This window comes from Stegostoma tigrinum, chromosome 8 (assembly GCF_030684315.1).
Source record: "Stegostoma tigrinum isolate sSteTig4 chromosome 8, sSteTig4.hap1, whole genome shotgun sequence".
In the NCBI taxonomy this organism is placed as follows: Eukaryota; Metazoa; Chordata; class Chondrichthyes; order Orectolobiformes; family Stegostomatidae; genus Stegostoma; species Stegostoma tigrinum.
The window spans coordinates 79,986,406-80,008,958 of NC_081361.1; the positions used below are offsets into that span (position 1 = coordinate 79,986,406).

The 22,553-nt window shown below is 42.6% G+C and overlaps 1 protein-coding gene across 1 annotated transcript in view; it reads right to left on the reverse strand.

The window, feature by feature from the left end:
• Positions 1-15,206: 15,206 nt before the first annotated feature.
• The window catches only part of tie1 (tyrosine kinase with immunoglobulin-like and EGF-like domains 1), an 89,447-nt gene continuing 82,100 nt past the window's right edge, over positions 15,207-22,553 (reverse strand). Inside the window, exons 22-24 of the mRNA XM_059648028.1 lie at positions 19,405-19,501; positions 17,968-18,067; positions 15,207-16,220 (exon numbers count right to left, since the gene is read on the reverse strand). Coding sequence (XP_059504011.1) covers positions 16,149-16,220; positions 17,968-18,067; positions 19,405-19,501 — 269 coding nt within the window. The 3' untranslated portion in view covers positions 15,207-16,148. The remainder of the gene's footprint in view (positions 16,221-17,967; positions 18,068-19,404; positions 19,502-22,553) is intronic.

A 22,553-nucleotide genomic window follows, 5' to 3' on the forward strand; every position in this document is an offset into this window, starting at 1 on the left:
CCATGATGGACATGTCATCTAAGGAATGGGAGGGGGAGTGGAAATGGTTTGCGACTGGGAGGTGCAGTTGTTTATTGCGACCCGAGCAGAGGTGTTCTGCAAAGCGGTCCCCAAGCCTCTGCTTGGTTTCCCCAATGTAGAGGAAGCCACACCGGGTACAATGGATACAGTATACCATATTGGCAGATGTGCAGATGAACCTCTGCTTAATGTGGAATGTCATCTTGGGGCCTGGGATAGGGGTGAGGGAGAAGGTGTGGGGGCAAGTGTAGCATTTCCTGCGGTTGCAGGGGAAGGTGCCGGGTGTGGTGGGGTTGGAGGGCAGTGTGGAGCGAACAAGGGAGTCGAGGATGGGAGTCTTTGTGGCATATCAAAATGTGCATACCGGAATCACTTCTGTGTTCTGTGCCCCCAGTGTTGGCAGATTAGCAACTTCATCCCAAAAGCTCACATATTTGACATTTTTGTAAAAAGACCCCTGATGTGGGTAAATGACGAAGATGATCCCAAGGAAGGGAGTCATTTTTGAAACATAGGAGAAATTCTCCAGGCTCACTCCAAACTATAGAAGGACGAACTGGTGTTAATTGAGCAGGAGGCGGAAAATTCTGATGGTATACTAAACTTTTGTTCTTAAGTTCTCAACTAATTCTCCTTCTTCGTCTCTTTCTTCAAGGATACACATGATCACAGAATATCTCCTTATGTATTGATGAGGAAAATCAGAATTTTGTCCTGGTCATAGAGCAAGATCTTGACTGATCAGCCCACTTTTAGAAGAACTGTTTCAAACTCATAATGCAATAACTTATGCTCAGGAAAGGGTCTCTTATTCTTTCATTTACTCTTGGTTTGGGGCCTCAGGTCAGTGTAGTTATTCAGGTTAGCAAGAACAGACCTGCTCATGCAGCAACTGTTGGTCCATTCTTCCTGATTTTCATTACACACTAAAATCTTGAGAACCCAGCCCTCTCCATCTGTTCCTTGCTTTTGATAAGGAAAGTGACTTGCCCAGATTATGCCAAAAGGATGACCTCCCCCGGCTCTATATGCATGAGTGGGGACTAAGTAGATGGGCTCTTTTGGTGATTTATATTGGTGTTTAATGCCCATAGGTGTTTGGGCCAAATAGCTCAAGTATTCAGAATTCAGTTGGTTAATTTAAAAACTGTAGTTGATTACAACTGACAACTTGACTTTAATGATGGAATTCTTCAAATAATGGCTTTGTTGACAGTACTTACACATCAGAATCAAAGACTTGTGTGTTCCACTACAGAGACTCAGAAGGTGGCTTTAATGCCAGAGATAGTAAACTGCCGATACTGGAGTCAGAGATAACACAGTGTGGGGCTGGAGGAGCACCGCAGGCCAGGCAGCCTCAGAGGAACAGGAAAGTTGACGTTTCAGGTTGAGACCAGCTGAGACTCAGTGGTTGTGTGTTTAAATTCCACTACAGAGACTTGAATGCAAAAAAGTCCACGCTTGAAACTGCAATCTAGTACAAAGCTGTGGGAGTGTGGGGAGGTGTTGGAAGTAGAGAACTGGACTAAGGTGTACTGGAGGGAACAGTCCCTGCAGATGGCTGACAAGGGAGGGGAGGAGAATATGTGTCTGGTGGTAGCTTCATGTTGGACAAAGTAGAAATGGTAGCTAATGAACTTCTGAATGTGGATGCTGGTGGAGTGGTAGGTGAGGACCAAGGGGACCATATTAAGTGGCTCCACTGTGCCTTCTCATGCAAAGGCAGAAGGTGCAACATCTGTTTACATCCTCCCTTCTTGCCATCCAAAGCCCCAGGCCAACCTTACAGGTGAAGCAGCGTTTTACCGGCACTTCACTCAATCTGGACTACTGTATTCGCTGCTTACAATGTGTTCTCCTGACCGGATTGCAGAACACCTATGTTCAGGCTACAAAACTGACCCCAAGCTTCTGGGTGCCTGCTGCTTCAATGCCACTGTGTTCCCTGGCTAAAACCTCGGTCTCAGGCTTGCTGCAGTGCTTGAGTGAAGCTCAGTGCAAGCTGGAAGAACAGCATCTCATTTTCCACTTGGATACACTGTAGCCTTCAGGACTAAGTACTAAGTTCAATAATTTTAAGGCCTGAGCATCTTCTCCCATGTCCTTATCCCTATGTCCACACACCAGGCCTTGTCATCATGTGGGCTGTTACCACAACCATCCCGTTGTCAGATACTAATAGAACATAAAATATCCTTTATTGTCACTTCTACTACGACACAGAAGTATGTGAATGCAGTGAAAAATTTTTACAGTGGCTGCCTTTTAATGGCGCCATCTTAGGTACAAATCTTACAGAATGAAAACAAATAGTGGTCTTACATGAGGAAGACTAAAGGAAAGCAGAGGTTACAGAGGTAGTTACAACAGAGTGAAAAGGTTTTACATTGCAGTCCGTTAAGAGCAGCTCAGCATATGGCACCGGGCCCACGCCCAGCAATTGTCCCGCATTGCTCCAGCCTCCCATTCACTCCTCACTGGCACTCAAGGTAAGTCACGCTGTACCAGGGTTTGTACCTTGGCCCCTCCATTGCTCCAGGACTCAGTCCTCAGTCGCTCTGGGGATGCAGCATCTCCAATACTCCAGGGCTGTGGCCTCTCTGTTGGCCCAATCAGACTGCATTCTTCCGCTCAGAATGCCGGCTCACACTTGCTGCCTGTGCAATGCTCTGGGGCTCACAGTCGATGCTCTACTGCAGGGTTCTTCCCTGTGCTCATCTGGGGCTCACAGCCCATGCACTGTTGTAGGGTTCTTCCCTGTGCTCATCTGGGGCTCACAGCCCATGCACTGTTGTAGGGTTCTTCCCTGTGCTCATCTGGGGCTCACACCTCATGCGCTGTTGTAGGGTTCTTCCCTGTGCTCATCTGGGGCTCACAGCTCATGCACTGTTGTAGGGTTCTTCCCTGTGCTCATCTGGGGCTCACAGCTCATGCACTGTTGTAGGGTTCTTCCCTGTGCTCATCTGGGGCTCACAGCTCATGCACTGTTGTAGGGTTCTTCCCTGTGCGCATCTGGGGCTCACAGCCCATGCGCTGTTGCAGGGCTCCTCCCTGTGCTGCACTAGGGCTCGTAGCCCATGCACTATTGCAGGGCTTGCTGCTCACAGTGTTCTGGGGCACGAGGGCTTGCTGGTCGAGATTTTCTGCCTTGTCGCTGAGGGAAGAGAAGAAGTTAAAAAAAGGAAGAAGAGGAAAGAGGAGGAAAAAGAACAGGCAGTGCAGAGGAACCCTGACAGGTGCTTCCAACTCTGCCCCCATCTTGCACAGTATTGGTAATGGTCCCCATTAGCAGCTTTTGATTCTTCCAGAGAAACCTTTACCACTCATTTGTCTGCCCAACTATTGTTCTCTTTCTTTTCGCTCCATTTCCATCAATCATTTACTGCTCCACTATACCCACCACTATACCACCTCATCGTTAGTATACGTACCAAATGTATTCTAGCTGCTGCAATCCGTTCTGATGAAGGGTTACTCCACCTGAAACATTAACTCTGATTTCTCTTCACACATGCTGCCAGACCTGTTGAGTTTTTTTACAGCAATTTCTGCTTTTATTTCTGATTTCAGCAGCTGCAGTTATTTATTTTTTAGTTGGTGACGTGCATTTAAGTGCTGTCTGCAAAATAAAGGAACGTATTGATGGAATAATTTCAAATTGCACTTGATAAATTGATTTGAAAACTATGAACGTGGTAAATTGAGAAAAAAAATGTCTAATTACAGAATTGTTACAGCGTGGAAGCAGGCCATTTGGCCTTTTGAGTCCACACTGACGCCCTGAAGAATATCCCATCCACACCTACCACCCTATACCATATATTTTGCTTGGCTAATCCACATAGCCTGCACATTGGTGGACGCTATGGGCAATTTAGCATGGCCAATCCACTTTATCTACACATCTTTGGACTGTAGGAGGAGGCCCATGCAGACACTGCACAGACTGTTGTGTAAGGGTGGAATCGAACTCAGGTCCCTGTTGCTGTGATAACAAAGTGTGAAGCTGGATGAACACAGCAGGCCAAGCAGCATCTCAGGAGCACAAAAGCTGACGTTTCAGGCCTAGACCCTTCATCAGCTCTCTGATGAAGTGTCTAGGCCTGAAACATCAGCTTTTGTGCTCCTGAGATGCTGCTTGGCCTGCTGTGTTCATCCAGCTTCACACTTTGTTATCTTGGATTCTCCAGCATCTGCAGTTCCCATTATCCCTGTTGCTGTGAGGCAGCAGTGCTAACCATTGAGCCACTGTGCTGCCCTGTAATTGACATTACTGATTCTGAAAACAGAAAATATAATCTGAAATAGTTTTGTATTGACAGGATTTAAAATTAGTCACTTGATTTTATATTGAACTGTAACAGGTAAATTTGGTTCATAAATTCTTTTCCAATAAGAATAATTGAAACATTTTTCCATTAGCAGGAGATGTTCATTACTTGTAATGGTACCACTGCTGTAATTTTTCAAGTCAAATTAAAATAATATCATGAAGTATTATTTATACATCCTCAAAATCGACCATTGAACCAAGAAAAGAACATTTAATGGAAGTGATCCTTTTGATTTGCAGCACCATTGTTTGTACTGAAATATTCCGTGGTTAAAAAATGAGGAAACAACCAGAGAGACTGAAAGTAGAAGTCAGTTTGAGAAATAGAGAGTGGAACGTTTACACTGAAGCAAGGGAACTTTGTGATCACATTGTTTTGTGCATTTGCAAAGTGACCCATCCATTTCCTCAAAACAGGAAGATTGTGAGGAGCAATGCATGGCACGAGGCCTGGATGGGGTAACTTGAACAATTCAGTAAGGTTATAGGAGAGAAGGGTCAGCAGTAACTGCCCCTCCCTTGATTCCCTTGAGAAGGTGGTGGTGAGCTGTCTTCATGAATGCCTTCAATCTATAGTCTACAGACATCCAAACTGCTGTTGGGAAAGGGGTTACAGGGTTGCAACCCAGAGGCCAGTCAGGATGGTGTTTGATTTGCAGGGGAACCTTTCGTACCAGTCCTTCTAGCTGGTAGAGGTTGCAGATTTGGAAACTACTGTCTAAAGACCCTTTGGCGAGTAATTGCAGTGCAACTTTTAGATGCTCACAGTGTATCGGTAACGGAGGGAGTGAATGTTGAAGATGTTAGATGGGTGCCAGTCAAGAAAACTCTTTTGTCTTGGATGGCGTTGAGATTCTTGAATGTTGTTGGAGCTGCATTCATTCAGGCAAGTGGCAAATATTCCATGACTTCCAGGTGAAGCCGTGCTTTATCTACATTCCATTCAATCTAGTTACTGCATTCACTGTTCACAATATGGTCTCCTCCACATAGGGAAAACAAAACAAAGACTGGCTGACCACTTTGTAGAATACATATATTCTGTCCGCAAAAAGACCCTGAGCTTCCAGTTGCCTGTTACTTTTGTGCATCACCATGCTCCCTGGACAATACCTCTGTCTCAGGCTTACTGCAGTTCTTCAGCAAACCTCAGCACAGTTTCAAAAAACTGCATCTCATCTTTCGCTTGGGGACACTGCAATCTGTAGGACTCAACATCAAGTTCAATAATTTCAATTAGCCTGATTCTGTCCTTCGTTTTTTTTTACCCACCCTTACACCCTGGTCCTGTCATGACATGTGTTGCTTTCAACCCATTTTCTCCTAATCTAAGCTCTCATTATCACTTATTCAGTACTTTTTCTGTCCTGGCTTACTATTAATAATCTTCTTGTCCACCTTCCCCTTTCTTATTTCTCTCTCTGGGCTCTGTGTCCACCTAAGTTCACCTGACAAACGAGCAGCGCTCCGAAAGCTTATGATTTTAAATAATGGACTATGATGTGATGTTGTGAGACTTCCAACTTTGTCCGCCTACCTGCTCACCTCTCACCCCCCACCCCCTCCAACTTTGTCTTCAGCATGAATACCACTTTTTCCTAGCTGCTACCAGTTCTGAAGAAGAGATACTAGATTTGATATGTTAACTCTGCATTTTCCCCACAGATGTGGCCAGACCTGTTGAGTTTTGCCAGCAATTTCTATTCTCTCTGTGTGTGAGAGAAAGAGAGAAAATTTGATATAACCTGAGAGGAACTACTTCACATTAATCATCGTTGACTCCTACTAACTGCCACAGACATGTTGGAAGGATTGTGAAGGTTCATCTTTAAGCTTTTTGGCTACATTGTGCATGGCCCTTCTGTGGTCAACAATTTCCAGACAGGACTTGAACCCGGAGCATCTGGTACAACACAGCACGCTGCCTGTTAAACCACAACACATCTCCGATGCTGCACCTAAAATACAATGTAGTGGCAATTTGGAGAGAAGCTAAATTTCTATAATTGAGATAACTTTTGAGTTCTGACGCCTTCACCTGCTCCTTCAACTGAGATGACAGATTTGAGGAACTGATCTCAAAACTCACTGAGCAGAAGAAGGAAGCTGGCACGAAACAGACCATTGACCTTCCAACGGATGTTCTCTCAGAGTTTTACTCTGTGTTGACAATTGCATGTAGTAAGAATGCAGAAATATGAAGAAATTACTTAACCCTTACAACATTTAGGTTCTTCTTAACCATGCAGTATGCTTTTGTTATTGAGGTCAATATATCCCTGTTGCTTGATAAAATTATATCAGTTATTATGCACTTCTCATTATGTTCAAGGTGGATAGGAATCACTTGGTAGCATCAGTGTTACTTTCCCTTGTGAAAAGGAAAATAAATTGGTAGGAAGGAGACGAGCTGCAAAATAATGAAGAGGGAATCAGCTAGTACGACACAGAACAAAGTGCAGTAAAATAGAGTCCATATCGTGAAAGCTGGGTAATATCATACAAGTTCAAAAGAAGCTGGAAGAAACACATCATGTCAAATGATATCAGTGCAGACAAACACATTTAATTTGAATATAAAACAGGATGGCTGGAGAAACTCAGCAGGTCTGGCGGCATCTGTAGAGACAGAAACAGAATTAAGACTTTGAATCCAATGTGAATTTTATCAGCCTTACGTGCTCTGTCTGCACAGATGTTGCCAGACCTGCTGAGTTTCTTCAGCGTTACCTGTTTTTACTTCAGATCTGCAGCATTTTGCTTTAGTTTTCAAGTTAAAGTTAATTCTGCTTCTCTCTACAGATACTATGTTGAAAATTTCCAGCCTTTTTTAGTTCTTTCTTTCAGTTTTCCAGCATCCACAGTGTTGTGCTTTTCGACGGGGTTACGAAACTGGATCTTTTAAAAAAAAATTGCTTATTAAAGTAAGAGAGATAAACGCTGTGGGATGAGAATTGCTACTTTGAACATCTGATTTCTGTATCAAAAACTCAAATGTTGAATGCTGCACAGCAAGTAAAGCAACTCTCTCTATCCTGCCCTGGAGTAACACTGACTGAACTGAACTTATCATTGACTGGTAAAATCACTGCTACCCTCAGCTTCTTTGCCGATGGATCTTCCAGGGTTCTGTCAGAAACAGATTGCTAGGATCTTGCAATCAGTGGCCCACGATGCAGAAGACAGGGTGACTTTTTCCAGAGATAATGGGAACTGCAGCTGCTGGAGAGTCCGAGATAACAAAGTGTGGAACTGGATGAACACAGCAGGCCAAGCAGCATCTTAGGAGCGCAAAAGCTGACATTTCGGGCCTAGACCCTCCTTTCACGAGATATACCATTGCTGGCTAGGCTGGCATTTCTGAATGAAATGGTATAAAAGCAGTAAGATTTGAAAATGAATGTAATGGTTGCGCTGTAGCACCAGTTTCAAGTATCCCAGTCAGACCAGTGTGTGTCATTCACAAGTTTAGGAACATATGAAATAGAATAGAGATTTATTGTCACATGTACTTAAACTTGAAAAGTACAATGAAAAGTTTTATAATACACCCCACATGGCACCTGCATCAATTAGGAGTGGGAGGAGGCAATTCAGTCCTTTGAGCCTGCTCCACAATTTACCATGATCATGGCTGATCTTATCCTGGTCTCAAATCCACTTTCTTGCCTGCAGCCCGTTCTTCATCCCACTCTTCATCAGAAATATGGTTATTTCTTTCTTGAATCTGTTGATTGATTCTGCCTGTACTGCTGTCTAGGGCAGTGAGTTTCGCAGACCCAAAGCCCAAATGGCTTTTCTTTCCGAGCTGCTGCCCATCTCGCTCTGCCAGGGCCAGGAGTTTTCTCACCCTGACCAGTGGTGCCCCCCCCACAGGTCTGAAAGAGCAGATGTTTGGGTTTGTGATTTTGGCTACAGCTTGCCACAGGGTGTCATCAACTGTGTGCATGACGCCTGAGGCAGCCCCAGATCACTTGGATGTGTCCCTATCAGCATTTTATGGAGCAGCAGTAACAAGATATTAATGGAGGTGTGCACATGGGCAGCTGCCACGGTGCTCTTTTCCTGCAGCAGCCCCTCTTAAGGGACCTGTGTGCACCTTGAAACCAAGATACCAGCCAGCTTTCTCGGAAGTAAAGGAATATGCCCCTAAAACATGGCTGATGGTATCTTTTAGGACACTGAGGAATAAGGTGTAGGAGTAAAGAAATTACTGCCACAATGTCATCAGACAAGCCGTTGACATGCTGAAGATGCAATTCAGTATCTGAGCAAATCTGGACCTACCTTCCCATAATAAGTAGTCCAGCGCCTCTAGGTTACCTACACTGTGTTCTACACCACATTAGACATCAGTGATGTTTGGTTCAACAGCAGCAGCAAGGAACAGAGTTATGGAGCTGCCTTCAGATGACTCTCAATGAGCAGGACAAGTAACAAGTGACGTGTAAAATTCACCACCATCCGCACCAGTGCCTGGCTTGCTGGTGGCATTGGAATGGTAGCATTGCAATGTTCACTTAGATTTCAATAATATGCCCAATTTGCCAACCGTCTTCAAAATCCACTTTTGCCCCTCAACCTTCACCTTACTTTCATGCTGACACTGACACAAACCAATCCTGCAAACATAGAACATAGAACATTACAGTGCCAAGCAACCCCTACACATCAAACCCAACTGCCAGCAAATTTATTGATGACCTTCATTAGCTCCACTGGAAATACAGGACAATCTTGGAATAGATAAGATTTCGATAACTATTGTCAAGGTAAGAATATTTGAATTTTATCATTGCACAAATGATTACATTTTGCTGGCTGTTGACATTCTGTCAATATTAATGAATGATGTGGAGTTTTCTGATATTTAATTCTGTGTCAAAGAAATTGGGAGATCCCCAACCCTCCAACCCCTGTAGAAAGTGTGCTGACTTCCACTCTTCCTCCTCTGCAATTGTATCTAGATGGCTAGAGGTATTAGTTCTCTAGCTGTCTCTCCTCCACGTTCTTCGAAATTCTTTTCTGCAAGAAGGCAAAGAGGAGACCCACAAATTGATAAATGTTGAACAATTGGATGGAAACCATTGCTGAGAGTGACTAAGGGGGAAGCAGCGTGATATTGTATAATGATGAGATTGTGATAGCAGTGGATTGACAGGTTGGAAACGAGGACAGGTTTCGACAGAGAAAAATGAGGTGTACTTGCGAAGCAAGTTGATGTGAGGACCAATGTGTGCTGCACTAGGCTTGAGAAGGTAGAGTCATTTAAGTAAACAAATTAGGATGTAGATGCTTTGCCATTATTCTTACTTTTCCTGCCCTGATTAGATCCGTGAAACAGATCCTGTATTGGATTCAGGAGGCAGAGACTAATCTCTTGCTTCTGACCTGCTGTCTCACCTCACATGCGGCTTTCTTAGTGACCTCAGATTGTTTGAACCGCCCTGTTGCGATGGAGCGATATTTTTCTCTAGAATCTCCCCGCAACGCTTTCACTCAGATATCACGAAAGCCAAGCACAGCTTTTGAATTGTCCACCTCCCATGACACGTTTTGCTCTCTTTCTTTCTTGCAACTTGACCATTCCTCTTGTTTTCAGTGGCAGCAATGTGAGCCAGAGTGTTGATGGGAAGGTAAGGTTGTTTATTCCCCCAGTATAAAAACTTACCTCATGGCAGCAGCGTGCCCTCTTGTTTGCAGCAGCGGGTGTGTCGAGACAATGTGAGCCAGGAAGGAACTGACAGACTCGGGCATTGACTAAACCCGAAACACTACACGTGTACTGTCTTCTACCCATCCTCCTCCTCTAACCAAAAAAAAGACTGTGTGGAGGGCCGGTAAGGTAAGGCTTTTATTTTTAATTCTTCTAGAAATCTCGAGTAGCGGGAATGGAAGCTGGGGCAGTTGCATGCTCCTCTTGCAGGATGTGGGAGGTAAGGTTCACTGTTGGTTCACCTGCGAGAAGTGCACCCAACTCCAGCTTCTCACAGACTGTGTTAGGGAACCAGAGCTGGAGCTGGAGCTGGATGGACTCCGGATCATTTGGGAGGCCGAGAGGGTGATAGAGAGGAGTTACAGGGAGGTGGTCACACCTACTGTGCAGGAAAAAGGTAGCTGGGTGACTGTCAGGAAGGGGGAAGGGAATACGCAGACAGTGCAGGGATCCCCTGTGGCTGTTCCCCTCAATAATAAGTATACTGTTTTGGATACTGTTGGGGGGGTGACCTACCAGGGGAAGGCCATAGCGGACAGGTCTCTGGCACTGAGCCTGACCCTGTGGCACAGAAGGGAAGTGGGGAGAATAGGAGAGCAATTGTAGTGGGGGATTCAATAGTAAGAGGCACAGACAGGTGGTTCTGTGGGCATGAACAAGATGGAAGGATGGTATGTTGCCTTCTGGGTGCCAGGGTCCGTGATGTCTCGGATCGTGTCTTCAAGATCCTTAAGGGGGAGAGTGAGCAACCAGCAGTCATGGTACACATCGGTACCAGTGACATAGGTAGAAAAAGGACTGAGATGATTTTGTGGCCATTACAGAAACCTGGGTAACTCAGGGACAGGAAGTTCCCGAATTTAGATGCTTTAAAAGAAATAGGGAGGGTGGAAAAAGAGGTGGGGAGTGGCATTGCTAGTAGGGCTAGTATAGCAGCTACTGAAAGACAGTTCGATTCTACAGTCACTTTGGGTTGAGGTCCAGAACAAGAAAGCAGCAGTCACTTTGTTGGGGTTTTTTTTACAGAACCCCTAACAGTTGCAGAGAAGTAGAGGAGCGGATTGAGAGGCAGATACGGGAAAGGTGCAGAAGTCACAGGGTTGTAGTCATGGGTGATTTCAACTTTCCAAATTGATTGGAAACTTTTCCATATTGTTTAGAAACTTTTTAGTTCTAATAGTTTAGATGGAGCGGATTTTGTCCAGTGTGTTCAGGAAGGATTCCTGACACAGTATGTAGATAGACCAACATGAGGAGAGGCCACTTTGGATTTGGTGCTTGGCAATGAACTGGGCCAAGTGTTAGACCTATTGGTAGGAGAGCATTTTGGCAGTAGCAATCATAACTCTGTTACTTTTACAATAGTCATGGAAAAGGATAGGGACATACAACGGGGTAAGGTTTATAATTGGGGGAAGGGTAATTGCAATTCTGTCAGGCAAGAACTGGGTAACATAAAATGGGAACAGATGCTGTCAGGGCAGAGCACTATTGAAATGTGGAGATTGTTTAAGGAATGCATACTGCGTGTGCTCAATATGTTTGTCCCTAGCAGGCAGGGAAGATGCGGTTGAGTGAGGGAGCCTTGGTTCTCAAGAGAGGTCGAGCAACTGGTTAAGAGGAAGAAGGATGCTTATGTAAGATTGAGGAAACATGGAACAGAAAAGGCTCAAGAGAGATACAAGTTAGCCAGGAAGGAGCTGACGAAAGGGCTAGAAGGGGGCATGAGAAAACTTTGTTAGTAAATGATAGAACATAGAACATTATAGCACAGTACAGGCCCTTCGGCCCTCGATGTTGTGCCGACCTGTCATACCGATCTGAAGCCCATCTAACCTACACTATTCCATGTACGTCCATATGCTTATCCAATGATGACTTAAATGTACCTAAAGTTGGCGAATCTACTATCGTTGCAGACAAAGCGTTCCATTCCCTTACTACTCTCTGAGTAAAGAAACCACCTCTGACATCTGTCCTATATCGTTCACTCCTCAATTTAAAGCTTTGCCCCCTTGTGCTCGCCGTCACCATCCTAGGAAAAAGGCTCTCCCTATCCACCCTATCTAACCCTCTGATTATTTTATATGTTTCAATTAATTCACCTCTCAACCATTTTCTCTCTAACGAGAACAGCCTCAAGTCCCTCAGCCTTTCCTTGTAAAACCTTCCCTCCATACCAGGCAACATCCTAGTAAATCTCCTCTGCATCCTTTCCAAAGCTTCCACATCCTTCTTATAATGCGGTGACCAGAACTGTATGCAGTACTCCAAGTGCGGCTGCACCAGAGTTTTGTACAGCTGCAGCATAACCTCTTGGTTCCGGAACTCGATCCCTCTATTAATAAAAGCTAAAACACTTCTTGTGTTCTTAACAGCCTTCTTAACAGCCCTGTCAACCTGGGTGGCAACTTTCAAGGATCTGTGTACATGGACACCAAGATCTCTCTGCTCATCTACACTACAAAGAATCTTACCATTAGCCCAGTACTTTGCCTTCTGGTTACTCCTACCAAAGTGCATCACCTCACACTTGTCTGCATTAAACTCCATTTGCCACATCTCAGCCCAGCTCTGCAGCTTATCTATGATGTCAGTAAGGAAGATGTGCTAGGAATTTTGAGGAAGTTGAAGATAGATAAGACCCCAAGCCTGATGGGATTTATCCAAGGATTCTATGAGAAGCAAGGGAAGAGATTTCAGGGCCTTTGCAATGATCTTTTCATCCTCACTGTCCATGGGTGTAGTGCCGGAAGATTGGAGAGAGGCAAACGTCGTTCCGTTGTTCAAAAAAGAGAATAGGGATAACCTCGGAAATAACAGGCCAGTTAGTCTTACTTCAGTGGCTGGCAAATTGTTGGAAAGGTCTCTAAGAGATAGGATTTATGATCACCTGGGAAGGCACAGTTTGATTTGTGATAGTTAGCATGGATTTGTGAGGGGTAGATCCTGCCTCACAAACCTTATTGAATTCTTTGAAGAGGTGACCAAACACATGGATGAAGGTAGAGCAGTGGATGTGCTATACATGGATTTAAGTGAGGTGTTTGATAAGGTTCCCCATGGTAGGCTCATGCAGAAGGTAAGGAGGCTGGGATAGAGGGAAATATGGCAGATTGGATTCAGAATTGGCTGACCCTTTGAAGACAAAGGGTGATAGTGGATGGAAAATATTCAACATGGTGCTCAGTTACGAGTGGTGTACCACAAGGATCTGTTCTGGGTCCTCTTCCATTTGTGATTTTTGTAAATCTAGATGATGAAGTGGAAGGGTGGGTTAGTAAGTTCACGAACAATGTGAAGATGGGTCAAGTTGTGGATAGTGAGGAGGGCTGTTCTAGGTTACAGAGGGACATTGATAGGATGCAGAGCTGGGCTGAGAAGTGGCAGATGGGAGTTTAACTCTGAACAGTGTGAAGTGATTCATTTTGGAAGGACAAACTTGAAAGCAGAATACAGGGTTAACGGAAAGATTCTAGGCAGTGTGGAAGAGCAGAGGGATCTTGGGGTTCATGTCCACAGTTCCCTGGAAGTTGCCACCCAGGTGGATAGAGTTGTTAAGGAGAGGCGTATGGTGTGTTAGCTTTCATTAATAGAGGGATCAAGTTCAAGAGCCGTGAAGTTATGCTCCAGCTATACAAAAGCCTGGTTCGGGCCACATCTGGAATATTGTGTCCAGTTCTGGTCGCCTCATTACAGGAAAGATGTGGATGCGTTGGAAATGGTGCAGGGGAGATTTACTAGGACGTTGCTTGGAATGAAGGGAAGGTCTTACGAGGAAAGGTTGAGAGAGCTGGGCTTTTCTCTTTAGAACTATGAAGGATGAGAGATTATTTGGTAGAGGTGTTCAAAATGATCAGAGGTATAGATATAGTGGACTGCCAGAGACTTTTTCCTCGGGTGGAAGTAGCTATTAAGAGGGGACATAGTTTTAAAGTGAGTGGAGATCGATACAGGGGAGACGTCAGAGGTAGGTTCTTTACTCAAAGAGTGGTAGGGGTGTGGAATGCATTGCCGGAGAGGGTAGTGGAGTCAGCCTCATTTGGGGCATTTAAGCGGCTATTAGATAGGCATATGGATGATAGTATAAGGTAGGAGTGGAGGTTAGATGGACCTTAGGGTAAAAGTTCGGCACAACATGATGGGCCGAAGGGCCTGCACTGTGCTGTACTGTTCTATGTTCTATTTGAAGTTCAGTTTGTATGTGTAAGTTGTCACCTCATCCAATGACGTTAATTAGATGGGAAATCTGGAAATCATATGTGAGTAGGTATGTTTAAAACATGTAATTGGCAGATGTACCTCACAAGTTTCCTGTTGCATTTCCGGCATTAACCCTCCCACCTCCTAATACAGAATGCAGCCATTTGGACTATTATATCTGTGCTATCTCTTTGAACATGCTGTTTAATTTGTCATACACTCCCCCCATATTCCCTTTTTGGTTACTCATGTCAGTTAACCTGTTGATATTACTCAGCTTTACACAATCCTATACATGCTATATGCATCCTGTGAGATGAAGCACTTTTGTACTACATTTTATAAATCTTAAAATATATCTTTTAGAATCTTCACCAATAGAACTTTAGTAGATTGTACATGTGCATTGACTGGACATCAGGAAAAAGAAATATCTTTCCAATTAAAACTCAGACCAAATAAATTCTGAACTTTGAGAAGCCTTAGGTCAGTAAAAAGAACCACTTGCGCTGCTCTAAAGTCCAAAGTAATTTGGACAGACCCAACAGTTCATGATAACTTAGGGTTCAAAAAAGTCATAGAAAACCCTTCACAGAATCCTTGGCACATTCAGTAACACACAGAATTTTGTCAACATGGAGTAACTGGCCTAGAGTCCCAGGGTTCAGTTGCTGTCAGCCAGTCTTCCGTCAAGACAAGTTTGCTTTCCAATCAAACAAACTGCTTTCTCACACAGACAGACACACACATGCACAAACACATACACACACACAACCACCTCACCCCCCCCCCACCAAGGAGTCAACATTCTTATCTAAAACCATTCATTGCTACAGGTGAGCTTGGAGTCATTATTTGTACAATATATATAAATATATGTGCATACACTCACAGACAAATGTTGTGCTTATCCGAAGTTTTTACAGTAAGAACTACATAACAATGTTTAGAGTGCATATGTACATACTATAAAACACCAATTACATTGAAAGTATTCATCTTATTTTTATTTCATGGCACGTGCGCATTGCTGACAAGGCCATCATTTGTTGCCCATCCCTAATTGCCCTTGAACTGTGTAGGTTGTTGGGCCATTCCAGAGGGCATTTAAGAGTCAACCACTTTGCTGTAGGTCTGGCGTCACATGGAGGCTGCATTATGTCATGATGCCGTATTTCCTTCCTTAACGGACTTTAATGAATCACTGCTAGCTTAATGACAGCAATACTGAAAATAGCTTTGCATTTTAGAATTTTTATGGATTGAATTCAGTTCCAACAGCAGCCATGATGAGATTCGAACCCATGCCCCACAGTGTTAATCTGAGTCCGTGGATGACTATTTCAGTGACATTGCCAGGACACCATCATCTCTCCGCTGCACACATTCAAATGACTAACTCCATCATTATTGCTGTATTTCACTCAGTTCTTTTGTTCCTACTGCCACGTTGCAGGGAGTCTAGTTCTTATGTTTGAATTGAGTAATGTTGCGTTATTCATTGGATGTAAATATGCCATTTCCACAGCTGATTTTTCAGGTGAAGCTGGGCAGGCAACCTCGATCTCACAACTCACAGGCAGTTTGAAGATCCCCATTCCATCATTTGGATTAGAACAGTCATCCACTCTGTCATAGGGATTAGGGATAGGTCTTAAACTCTCATCAATCTTTATAATGTGGAAGTAATCATTTCTTTTCATATTTTACTTTAGTTTGTTGGCTCATGGTGCAAGCAGTCAACTTCAGGCTTTTTGCTATCTCTTTGAACAGAGATTGTAGACTGTGGAGCAGTCTGTGAGCATCATTAGCATGAACTACATGACCTCAGGTAGTGTTCCTATTTGCATGAGCCCAGGGATAGCCTGGATATCACACTTCTTCTGCTGTAGCATCTATTCCAGCATAAGTGAAGTTTTCAAATAAAGCTGTATTCACGTAAGCCTGCAGAGAGAAATTACCAAGTTTAAACATTTATTGAAAGTACATTTATTTTCCCCTAGCTCCTTAAAGCACTGATATCTTACTGTGTAGGATGATGTAGGCAAGGATCACATTCTGACACTGTGCTCACTGGAATTGGTATTGACTGTGTGATCGCTTTTGCTTTTTAAACTTTCATAAACGGAGCTGGCTGGGACACCAGTTATTGCCCATCCCTATTTGTCCCGGTGAAGGCCACAGTGAGCTGCCATCTTGAACTGCTGCAATCTGGTAGGTACACTCATAATGCTGTGAGAGAGGAACTTCTAGGATTTTAGTCTAGCTACACTAAAGGAACTGGCAATATATTTCCAAGTTCTGATGGTGAATCACGAGGAGGGAATCTTGTAGCTGATTTCCCATGTATTTGCTGCCCATGACGTTGGACTTTTATGGTATGAATAGCCTGCCACATTGTTAACTCAGCTCCTGATAGGGTTAACTTACAGACTAAAGAGGGGAGCTTTGCTTGCCCTACTCTTTTATTTTATACAGCCATTGCAGCAGCCAAAGTGTAAACCCTCTCTTCTACTATGCACTAACAGGAATTCTTACTACTGCATGAATGTAATATTTGCCTATCCCACAAACAATCACCTTTTTGGGTATGACTGCGGATAGAGAGGCGAATATAGTCAAAGAAAGAATAACGTTTACTGCAAATTCACAATCGCTTGGATCGAGGGTTCAAATTGTTGTTTTTATTCAAATTGTTCAGGGTCAAATACATCTCAGTTGTTTGGGTGGAATTCAAATAGATTCCATGTCTGACTGTTCCAATCTATCCCATTCTACCCACTTTCACTATGAACGATATATCTATAATATAAGAAACCATTGAGTCAAACCATTACAATCATCACTTTACAAATCAGTAGACATGGATTTAATGCTCTAAATTACTGGCTACACCAGTGATCAGATCCACTAGTTTTTGGTTAGGAGGCAATGGCAGACTAATTCTGTCTCCAAAATACTGATATAGTGAATTCAAACATCAAGACAATATGTCATGACAGGCACCAAGATACACACAGAAGCCCCTGATTTTCCTTTGTACATGTAGAATCATTGCAACACATATGGAGTGGGACCTTTTCTTTGCTCTGGGGCCAATGGGTGCTGCGTCCAAATATTAAGACGAGAGTATTGTCAACAACTCCTCATACCTCCTGAGCTTCCCCATTTTTCAGAACAGCAGGGTAAGTGGGCAGAAAAGAAGCACCCTTTGGAGTCCATCCTCATGCTGAGCCCACAAACTCTAATTCTGGACAAAGCTCTTGGACACTTTCCTGGAGGACAATGCAGTATCACCTGCCATTAAATTTTCAGAGCCACCTTAGTTGTGGCGATGCAGGGTAATTACAATGCTTTTGGCGTGCTATTCACAGAAGTTACATGGGCTGCAACCTCTGTGCACAGAGAGCTCTGCAGAGATGACAATGAAACTGGAGGAAAACAGAACTTAGAAAGAAAAAAAAACCCTTGGAAAATCTGAAAGTTTATTCAGTTTAAATTTCCACACATTATTCCTTTGTTCACTTGCACTCACCAAGCATTCTGGGCCCCACAACAGCTGCTGTGTAACCCACAACAGAAGCCGTTCAGTTTAGCAGTGTTATTCTGACAATACCAACTGTTCTTGGGCCCTTTCCATGACTGAACACTACTCACACTTGACTATTAATCCCAAATACTTTTGAGTTACCTTCCTTGCTTCAAGCATTCGGTTCAGTTGCACTGAAATCTGTGCAAAGGTAGGTCGCTCATAGGGCCTGTCCCTCCAGCATTGCCTCATGAATTCATACCTAAGAAGGTTTTAGAAATTCAAAGGTAAGTATTTACACTGGTATACAATATTCAACTTTCTTATTGAATATCAAAGTGACAGCAAGAAATATCAAAGGAGAGAAAGTCAGTTCGAGATGTGGTTGATCAATTAATTGTAACTTGGATCCTTATAAATTCTGTGAACATGGATATTTTATGCTTTGATTTAATAAAAATCTTATTATAAGTAGGTAAAAAAGATTAAAATAAACTGTTTCAACAGATAGGATATTGCACCTAAATCAATAATAGCAATATATATTTAATCAGATGTGCCAAAGGCACTTCACAAAGTGCTATAAAACACCAAAACATTCGAGGAGCTGGAAGTTCAAAAATGACCAAAGTCAAAAAGTTAGGCTTTAAGAGTTGTCTTAAAATGGGAAAATGAATTAGAGATGCAGAAAAACAAACACAGAGTATGTTAGAGAAACTCAGCAGGTCAGGCAACATCTGTGGAGGGAGAAACAGATGTTTTGAGCCTGGTTTGATTGTTCTTCAGGACTAGAGAGGCAGAGAGATGTAGGGAGGAAATTTCAAAACGTGGAGCCTAGGCAATTGAATGCATCGCCATTAAGGATGGAACAATTGAAATTGTAGATGCACAATAGGCCCGAACTAAAAGATTGGAGATATGTATTTGTGTTTTAGGGCTGTAGCAAATAAGGTAGAGGATTTGCCATGGAAGTCGGATTTCAGGCACAGGCAAGAGGTAGATTAGAGTAATTGAGGCTGGAGGCAATAAAAACATGAAAGAGGATTTTAGCAATGCATGAACTGAGAGAAGAATGGGGTTGGCAATGTTACAGAGTGAAAGTTAGTGTCTTAGTGACGGTGTGAATGTGAAATTGGAAGCTTACCTGGGATCAAATCTTTCCCAGTAGAGGGCATATTGTTTATAATAGAAATGGTAGATATGAGTTCCAGATAAATTAGGATTCAATGGTTTGGAATTGTCCTTTCCCTTGCAATCTTTGCATGTGGCCTTATTTGCATATAAATATACACTCAGAGACACACCACATTCACTATAAATAATTCTAGATGATGAAACTGAGATTTTTTACAGAGAATTGTAAAACTAAAGGCTAACCACTAAAGTAAAAGTATTGATCAGAATGAGGAAAAGGCATTTGAAAGAAACATGTAAGACCTGCTATTTATGAAATGAAATGGTCACCAATATGCAAAAATGTAAAACAAATGAAGACATAAGGCACTAAGAAGACTAAAAGCTTTGTGAGTACAGTTGAGATTGGGGTTACAGTCAGCATGGCAACTGCAAATACAAGAGGATTAGCAGGTAGATACTCACACTTCATCATCACAGTTGAGAGGTTTCTCCATTCGGAAGCCCTGTGGTAATTTCTCATAAAGCTCTGCGCATGTCATTCCACAATATGGTGTTCCACCTATAATAATGAGATACAAAATAGTGCAAAATAAATAGAGAAACTGGACAGATCTCGTTTGAAATTAATAAACATGAGAGTCCACAATATATAATACTGGCTAACACCAAGTTTGAAAAGTAAGAGGTGTTAAAATATTAGATGAGGTTATTACTGGACAAGACTAGAATCTGGCTAGGGTAGATCACATTTTTGTCTCTGCCCTAACCATAAACCTCATTAAGATCACCCCTCAGTCTCTGATGCTACAGGGATAAAAAAAAGCCTATTCAGCTTCTCCCAATAGCCCAAACCCTCCAGTCCCAGCAACATCCTTGTAAATCTTGTCTCCACCCTCTTAAGTTTAACGACATCCTTCCTATAGAAGGGCGACCAGAATTGTATGCCATATTCCAAAAGTTGCCTCACCAATGTCCTGTACAACAACAACAACAACATGACATCCCAATTTCTATACACAATGTTATGATCAATGAAGGCAAGAGTGCAAAACTGCTTTCATCACCACCCTGTCTACCTGCGACTCCACTTTCAAGGAACAATGCACCTGCACCCCTGGATCCCTTTGTTCGTCAACACTCCCCATGGCTCTACCATTAACTGTAAACACCCCTCCCAGGTTTGGCTTACCAAAGTGCAACACCTCACATTTATCTAAATTAAACTCTATCTGCCACTCCTTGGCCCTTTGGCCCATCTGATCAAGTTGTACTCTGAGATAATCTTCTTCCACTGTGCACTAGTGCACCTATTTTGGTGCCATCTGCAAACTAACTAATATTATTTCCCGTATTCACATCAAAATAATTTATATAAATAACGAAAAGCAGTGGACCTAGCATTGATCCTTGTGACACACCACTGGTCACAGACCACTGGTCTGAAAAACAACACTTAACCACTACCCTCTATCTTCTACCTTCCAGCCAATTTTGTATCCAAGTGGCTAGCTCCCCCTGGATTCCATGTCATCTAACCTTGCTAACCAGTCTACCATATAGATTCTTGTCAAATGCTTCACTGAAGACCATATAGACAATGTCTACCATGCTGCCTTCATCAATCTTCTTTGTCATCTCTTCAATAAACTGATTTAAGTTCTTGAGAAATGATTTTCCGAACACAAAGCCATGCTAACTATCCCTAATCAGTCCTGGACTTTCCAAATGCATTTAAATCAAGTCCCTCAGAATTCCCTCTAACAAATTAGCCACCAGTGGTGTCAGGCTTTTCCTTGGCTCTTCCTTACAGCCTTTCTTAAATAGTGGCATTACTTTAGCCAACCTCCAGTCTCCCCACAAATCATTTGTGGCTAGTGATGGTACAAATATCTCAGCAATGGGCCCAGCAATCTCTTCCCTAGCTTCCCAAAAAAAGTTCTGGGAAACACCACATCATGTCCCAAGGATTTATCTAAATTTATGTATGTTAAGATCTCCAGCACTTCCTCTTTTGTAATATGGACACTTTTCAAGACACCAATATTTATTTCCCCAAGTTGTAAAGCTTCCGTGTCCTTCTCTACAGTAAATACTTGCAAGTTAATCATGAACACCTTCATAGACACAGATAAATCTCATGTGCCACTATTTCAAAATCCATAATTCAAAGTAAGTGATTCTAAAATATATACGAGTCTTACATCTAACATCACAAAGGGAACCCAATGACAGTGGAGGTGTGACGTTACTAGACTAGTAATCAGAGGACATGGCAGAAATGTTACTGCGTAACCTGGTAGCTAGACTGCTGACTGCTGGTAGTGGTAAAATCGAAGGGAACCACTTGTGACTGACTCCCTAATGCAATCCCAGCTCCAAAGGGGTTGCTCAGCAGTGGCCAGTAGGTGGGCTTGGATGCAGATTACCTGACTGCCCTCCATGCAGCCATGCAATTGATTGCATAATTATGACTCCCATTAGATGTAATTAAAGGGCTTACAGCATTTTGGAGGCAATACTGTAATCTTACTATTGCATGAGAGGGTTGCTAATTTCTTGATGGCAGCCTCTTTGCCAGTAATCAGTGAGGCTTTTTACCCTTGACCATCTTGATTATATGATATGCACAACTTCTGACTTGGATATATATTTGGAGATATACTTGGAGATTTATATTTCTTTACTTTTTCTGGGTCTAGCACAGGCAGAGTTAGGGCAATTTAAAGTAGTGAATGGATAAACTGCATAGGAGCTAAATGATTAATAAACATCTGTCTTGACTAAGGAAAATATAAGCAATTTCTCAAAATTAGAGATGCAAGGATCTAAGGAGAATGAGGAATTGAAGGAAATTAGTATTAGTAACAATGGTGTGTTGGAAAAATAATGGGAGTGAGGGTTGATAAGTTCCCACAGCCTGATATTCTACACATTATAGTATTGAAAGAGATAGTTTAGAAATAGAGAATGATTCTGGAATGGTTCCTGCAGATGTAGAGATAGCAAATATCACCCCATGACTTAAGAAGCACAGCAGAGAGAAAACAGGGAATTATGGACCTGTTGGCTTCTATTAGGTTGTTGGGAAATTGATGGAATCTATTTCAAAGGATCAATATGATCTGATTGAACATAATCAGCATGAATATAAAATTATATCTAATGAACTGTTGGGAGGTTTGCGAATTTATTGAAAAGTATTGACAAATGGGAGACAGTGATTACAGTAGATTTTCAGAAAGCTTTTGGTAAAGTCCCCTACAGAAGGTTGGTTATAAATATTAAAAAAGTGCATGGACAAAGAGGTAATATGTTGGTGTTGGCTAAGAGGCAGGAAATAGAGATTTGAAATAAACAGATGATTCTCACTTGGCAGCCTGAGACTGGTGGGTTCCAAATACGAGGATCAGTATTTAAGCCTTAGCTGTTCACAATATATATTGATTTAGACATGGAGATCAAATGTAATATATCAAAGCTGGTGGATGACACAAAGCTAAGTCAGAATATGTATTGTGAGGAAGATACAAAGTGGCTTCAAAAGGATTTGGACAGACTTCATCCATGGGCAAGAATATGGCAAATGAAATATAATGTAGAAAAATGTGAGA